Here is a 7,500-nt window from a genome sequence, read left to right on the forward strand (position 1 = left end):
TTGCTGCAACTGAGGTTCTGTCACAGATCTTTCAGGATGGAAGTGATATAGATGAGGATGTGTCTGAGACAGAGGATAATGTTGAGGAGGACCCTGATTATGCAGCATCCTCCTCTGATGAGAATGAAGCCAGTGAGATAGGACATTCTGACCCTCCTGTAGTTTCTCAAACACAAATAAACCCCCTTGTCATATCTCAACCACCAAGAACTAACATGACATCCAAAAATGGAAAGCTCCTATGGTCTGGATCCCCAGTTACAAGACAGGGTAGACTGACTGCAGCTAATGTCATCAAAATGGTTCCAGGCCCCACCAGATATGCTAGCAGTCATATACAAGACATACAATCTGCATTTGAACTCTTTAATGAGCATTTAATATCAACATAAAGCCCTGCAAACATCAAAACATAATTTGTTTTTCATTTTAGGTCAATGAATGAGATAGTACAGTGATTTGCATATTTCGTAATAGTCATATACAATCAATACTTGATGTATAAGGGGAGGTTGGGGGCAGTCATGTATTATTTACTGGGCTATAAAGATGGTCAGTAGGAAGGCCTAAAGTTGCTGAGATAGAAACTTGGTTAAGACTTTCAGTTAAAATCATTTTCTGCATGTTTACATTGCTCGGGTCAAATTGACCCGAAACATCAAAGTTGTAACTTTATTTGAACATAATAGGAGGGTTAATACCTACAGTACCAGTCAAAAGTTTGGACACACCTTGCCAAGAGTGTGCAAAGCTGTCATCAAAGCAAAAGGTGGCTACTTTGAAGAATCTAAAATATAATATATGTTCTGGTGTGTTTAACACTTTTTTGTTTACTGCATAATTTCATATGTGTTCCTTCATAGTTTTGATGTCTTCAATATTAATCTACAATGTAGAAAATAATTGTTAAAAAAATAAAGAAAAACCATTGAATGAGAAGGTGTGTCCAAACTTTTGACTGGTACTGTACGTCACCAGATCCGTGTTGATAGTTTGGGATCATGCAAAGCACCGGTGACAGAAGCAGTGACAGTAAGAGCAGCTGGGGGCGGCTGTTGCGGGTGATAGCATACGTTAGCATTAGCATTCGCCCTGGGGGCCATTAAGACCCTTATGATGATGAGTTAGCGTTGGCGCTAAGCATGTGTCAGCCACAGAGCCGATCAGTGAGCTGCTACTTCACACTTATCTACACAGCAGAGCGAGAGAGAGAGAGAGAGAGGGAGAGATGGAGGGAGAGAGAGAGAGAGAAAAAATAGGGATGGGGAGAGGGAGGTAGAGAGGAGAGAGGGATAGGATGGAGGAGAGGGGGAGGAAAGGGAGGAAGAGAGATGGCGAGGAGATCGTACTGTGTGTAGGAGGACAAAGAGTAGTGGGGGAACGGGAGTGAAGAGAGAGAGGAGTGAGAGGGAGAGTGATAGAGAAGAAGAGTTCACTTATGAGGAGCTATTGCCTACAGTATCCAAGAGAAGAGAACTACAACCATGGCCCACGGTAAATCACCATCCCTTCTTAATTCACCGTCCTCCTCCATTACCGTGCCATGGTTGGGGTGGCAAATCGATGGTGGTGGTCAGTAATGGATTGAGTCCCCTTAACTGTATTTCTGTGGGTTTTAAGTGCATTTCCATCAACTCCACAGACGGAGGGTATAGCCTAAACCATCACTGATATTGATGATGATCTGTCCTCCTTTTCCAGAGGGCAGGTCTTGGGACTGCCGTGAGTGGAGCACTTGTTTTCTTGCGCTCTTTCTCTATAAATCATACAGTTGAGCGCAGGGCTACAGAAAAGCCATTTTGTACGGAACGCAAGCCATTATGCAAATATTTAGTGTTTAGCAGTAAACCCCATAAATCTATCAAAGCGTACCCAAAATAGAAAGTTTTGGGAATTTCTCTTTAATGTTGCAGATTAATATTTCATCAAGCCTATCGGAGGTTGGCCTATTTTTCAAGGCGCTGGTGGGAGTGGGTGTGTGCTTATGTGTTTGAGAGAGGATGTGTCTGTTTAGGTGCTTGTGTTAAATGTACTATTCACACAATCATTTCTTTACATGTTTTTCATAACAAATATTAAATTTTAGTAACCATTCTTATAACACACGCAGTATGAATTTTGCCCTTGATCACGGTCAGTGTTTGCCACTGACCGTGATTATGTGACAGGGGTGAAAAGTTCACTCCACACGAGAACATGCTGGTAGAACTGTGTGATTGAGCTGATGCCAGTGTGTGTGTGTGTGTGTGTGTGTGTGTGTGTGTGTGTGTGTGTGTGTACCAAGCCCTCTACAGTGAGGGATAACCCTAGCATGCAGACAATCCTTCCTTGGCCTCCATCCACCTCTCCTCTCTCATCCTGACGTAGTCTGGCCACCATGATGATGAAGTTCTCTGTCTAGCCTCCCCTCTCCCCTCCTCACTGCCAAGACTGTGACAGCATGGTGGGGTGTGGGACTGGGCATTTGGCTGCCTGAAGGACCACTGGCGGTGGTGGTGCTGGTGGTGGTGGTGGTGGTGGCGTGTCTGTGCGTGCGTGCGTGCGTGCGTGCGTGCGTGCGTGCGTGTTTGTGTGTGTGTGTTCCAAACTACTTATGAGAGAGCCTGGTTTGGCTCCTCTTCCCTTTTATTGTCACAGTAGAGAATGAAAGAGAGAGAGAGAGAGAGACAGAGAGAGAGAGAGAGAGAGAGACAGAGAGAGAGAGAGAGAGAGACAGAGAGAGAGAGAGAGACAGAGAGAGAGAGAGACAGAGACAGAGAGAGAGACAGAGAGAGAGAGACAGAGACAGAGAGAGAGAGAGAGAGAGAGAAGGGTAAAAGAGGGACAGAGTGTCTAAAAGTCTCTAGCCACAGTCATCTACAGGAGTCTCACACCACTCCATTCATTAAGAGTAGAACTACTGTACCACTGGGGCCAGCAGATGGCCATTGTATCAGCTCAGAGAGAGAAAGAGAGCGATTGAATGTCAGAGAGAGAAGGAGAGGGTACGTGTTGGAGAGAGCAAGGGTGGTGGGAGTGTGTGTGTGTGTGTGTGTGGGAGTGGGATTACACAGGCACATTAACACATGCACACATGCACACACACACACACACACACACACACACACACACACACACACACACACACACACACACACACACACAAATGCACAGTAGGAACACCCCGGACCCCTGTTGCGTGTCTTAAGAATGTCATTCAGTCTCTAAACAGCCTTCCCGACACAAACCCATAATCTCCCTGTGTCTGCTGTGTTTGTGTGTTCATGTGAGGTTTGGCAGCGTATTTTGGGTTCTGTTTGAGTGCTTGGACCGGGGTTTTACTCTTTGATTGCCCCGCGCTCACATAAGAGGCTCAGCAACCCATGCCTGTTACCCATAGTGGTGACTATGTGTGTCGCTACGCGCTTTTCGCCGTGTGATAAGATGAAAATGCACAAACCTCACTTTCCGTGAGGTGTTGGGGGTGTTGTGGGGGTGTTGCGGGGTGTTGGGGGGTTATTGTCGGGGTGTTAGGGGTAGGGTATGGGCGGATGTTGTTCTGTCATGTTGTTCTATTCTCTGAGCCTGTACAGCCCCCCCCCCCCCCCCTACGCCCCCCCCCCCCCCCGTAACAGACACATGACAGAGGCGGCTCTCTCCTCATCTGGCTTATCAGGACAAAGCACATGTGTTTCTCCAGCGAGAAGACATCTAAAACCCACTCAGACCCACTCTCACTGCTGTTTAAACCCTCCCCACACAGTAGCAGCCCTTTCTTCTCCCTCCTCCCTCCTCCCTCACTGCCTCTCTCTCTCTCTCTCTCTCTCTCTCTCTCTCTCTCTCTCTCTCTCTCTCTCTCTCTCTCTCTCTCTCTTTTCAGAAATGTGAAGGCACAGGACACTCTGTGTTTTCAATTTGTTTACTGCTCAGGGATGGAGTATTTAAACCTTTACCTGAAACCACAAGAGAAGGAGGATAAGAAGGGGTTGTAGTTGTAGAGAAGGAAGACAGAAGAAGGGGGGTGGGAGGGGGGGCCTTCAGTGGACTTCTTTAAATGTCACGTCTGAAATGTCTCGACAGTTCTAGTTGTTTACAGTTATAGCAGTCGAATGGTGGTGGAAGCCTTGCCAAAACATTGTCTCATCTCTCTCTCTCTCTCTCTCTCTCTCTTTGTCTCTCTCTCATCTCTCTCTCTCTCTCTTTGTCTCTCTCTCTCTCTCTCTCTCTTTGTCTCTCTCTCTCTCTCTCTCTCTCCCCCCCCCCTCCCTTTCCCTTCCCTTCCCTTTCCCTCCCAGTTCTCGGGTGAGGTTCCAGAGAACCGTGTGGACGTGGTGGTGGCTAACCTGACCGTGATAGACCGCGACCAGCCCCACTCTCCCAACTGGAACGCCATCTACCGGATCCTCAGTGGGGACCCTTCAGGACACTTCACCATCCGCACGGACCCCGTCACCAACGACGGCATGATCACCGTGGTGAAGGTAAGGCTTCAAAACCAATCAGCGCACACGATGTTGCTTTTACACAGGCTCCAAACCAATCAGCGAACAGGATGTTGCTTTTACACATGCTCCAAACCAATCAGCGCACACGATGTTGCTTTTACACAGGCTCCAATCCAATCAGCGAACAGGATGTTGCTTTTACACAGGCTCCAATCCAATCAGCACACAGGATGTTGCTTTTACACCATGCAGCAGTCACTGTGGGGTCGATGTCAGGGGAGGCTGGTGGAGGTGGATATCAGAGGACAAGCTCTTTGTAATGCAGGGAACGGAATGAGGAATGGTATCAAACACACTCATTCCTTATTCCATTCCATGCATTACAATGAGCCCATCTTCCAATTTCTACCTGCACCAGCCTCCACTGGTTCGATGTACTGTAGTACATACTGTACAATGTGATCATATGAATCCCTCTGGTGTATGTCAGATTGATGTCCCTGGTGAATGTTAGCCCCAGGATAAAGAGTCCAGTAAGGACAGAGTGGCTGCTTTGACTTTGAACACCCCCTTAAAGTCTGCATGAGGAATGGAGGAGCAGGCCACCATGCCCTTCAGCGGAAAACACACACACACACACACACACACACACACACACACACACACACACACACACACACAGAGACACACACACACACACACACACACACACACACACACAGACACACACACACACACACCCACACACAAACACACACACAATGGCTTCTAAGACCATTGTAGCAAATTAGATATTGATTTCTCAATTACAGACGCATTGGTTTTTATGCAGTCATAATGTTCTACCTACTCTGGTTAATGGGTACAACAACACAGCCTGTCTCATAAGAGCCTCTGGGAGTCGAAACCCCACATTGCCTCTGTCATACTCCTGTTGCTGTATCTACCGCTTGACTTTTAGACACAGGTAAGAATGCCACAGTCTATTTAAAGTTCAAAATGCTCGTGTGCGGTTTGGGGTTTTAAACGGGCCTGAATTTTTGAAATCGGCGTGTCTTTATCCATTGTTCACAACAGCAAAATTGCGTAATGAGAGGAGAAAGCCAGTCGCTGAGAAGAGTGGAGAGAGAGACTACTTGGAAACTCATCATACTGGTTTGGCCTACTATCAACAACTCAATGTAATGGGACAGCGAAGCATTTTTTCTTCTTTTGGCTCTACACTCCAATAGTTTGGATTTGACAATCAAACAATCACTTTGAAGTTAAAGTAAATGCTCTCAGCTTCAGCCTGCTCTCAGCCTGCACTGCAGTCATCTTCAGTTGTTGTTTGTTTTGATGTCTTTTTGCCTAAAATCTTATCATCAGGAAATGAAATGCATGTTCAATTGCATTTAAATCTGAAGACTGACTTGGCCAGTCAAGACCTTTCCACTTTTTGGCCCTGAAAAACTCCCTAGTTGCTATGGCAGTATGTTTTGGGTCATTGTCTTACTGTATGATGAAGCGCCATCCAATGAATTCGGAGGCATTTTCTTGCACTCGAACAGGCAAGATGTTTCTGTACACTTCAGAATACATTCTGCTGCTGTCATCAGCAATAACAATCATCAATTAAGACAAGTGGCAGCTTCTCCACGCCAACCTAACACCCACTGCATCACAGATGAGTTGTTATGCTGTAAATCTTGGGCAGATCCTTTTTTCCCCAAACGTTCCTCTCACAATCACTCTGGTCCATGATAATATTAATCTAATCTGTTCACAATACCTTTTTCCAGACATCTGCAGGCTTTGTAGGTACTTTTTTAGCAAACTGTAACCTGACCATTCTTTTTGAGGATAACTAGTGGTATGAACATTGCAGTGAAGCATCTGTAGTTTGGCTGGTGACATATTCTGTGGATGGTAGTCTCTGACACATTCAGGCACATCTACTGGAGAGAGTTCCTGATCTGTGGGACAGTTGTTTTGGGGGTTTTCTTAATTATGGTGAGCGTTCTTCAGCCATCCTCTGTGGATGTCTTCCTTGGCCTACCAGCCTGTTTGTGATTGCTGAGTTCACCAGTGCTTTTTTCTTTTATTTTTAATGATGTTCCAAACTGCTGATTTTGGCAAGCCTAACATTTTGGCTATGTTTCTGATTAAAAAAAAAAAATCTGATTTTTCAAACTAATGATGGTTCCTTGACTTTCACTGACACCTCTTTGGTCCCCATGTGGACAGACATCAAAAGCAAACTCCAAAGGCAAAACCAAAGCCGAGAATCAATACTAGACATTGACAGCTCTCTTATGCCTGCACAAGTGATGTGACAGAAACACACCAGACTTACCAGAAACACCTGTCAAGCCAATTGTCCCCTTACTTTTGGGTACCCTGAAATAGGGGGACTCTGTATAAAAACTGTTGTAATTTCTGAATGGTGAAACCAATATGTACACAAATACCATCAATGTGTGATGTTTGATTTAAAATTCAAACTAGTGGAGTGTAGAGCCCCAAAATAAAAACAAAAACAAAACAAAACAAAAAAGCTTCACTGCCCCATTACTTACGCACTCTATATTTCCAGAAATTAGCCAGATCTTCCTGTTGTCGCCTGTGTTACGCATTTGTAAACGTTGATACCTATAGCACTCCATAAGAGAAGGCGTCATGCAGCAGAATGTTTATGTTAATGAATTCGGTAATTAGCACTGACAAAAACAACAAGAAGAAAACATTAAAGAAAGCACCTACTGTCCTCACGTAATGTACTGTATATATTCTCTTAGATTTACAGTATATAGCCTAGCTTAAATGAAAATAGCAACAACAACAAAACATTTAATTGAACAAGTGCTTTTGTCTCCCTCAAGTGCTACTGTCTCCTGACTAAAGCCAAGGGAGAGGGAGAGGGAGAGGGAGAGGGAGAGGGAGAGGGAGAGAGAGAGAGAGAGAGATGGAGAGAGAGAGATAGATGGAGAGAGATGGAGTGAGAGAGAGAGAGAGGGGAAGAGAGAGAGAGAGAGAGAGAGATGGAGAGAGAGGGAGAGAGATGGAGTGAGTGGGAGAGAGAGAGAGACAGAGAGAG

The 7,500-nt window shown here is 45.4% G+C and overlaps 1 protein-coding gene across 1 annotated transcript in view; it reads left to right on the forward strand.

Annotated features, from left to right (window-relative positions):
* LOC310808746 (cadherin-4-like) overlaps window positions 1–7,500 on the forward strand; it is a gene marked incomplete at both ends in the record, with an annotated part of 253,217 nt that overhangs the window by 227,702 nt on the left and 18,015 nt on the right. The window contains one exon of the mRNA XM_083675811.1: window positions 4,275–4,460. Within this exon, the coding sequence (XP_083531937.1) occupies window positions 4,275–4,460 (186 nt within the window). The remainder of the gene's footprint in view (window positions 1–4,274; window positions 4,461–7,500) is intronic.

The sequence above is a fragment of the Argentina silus genome (genome assembly GCF_951799395.1).
Source record: "Argentina silus genome assembly, chromosome: 8".
Classification (NCBI taxonomy): Eukaryota; Metazoa; Chordata; class Actinopteri; order Argentiniformes; family Argentinidae; genus Argentina; species Argentina silus.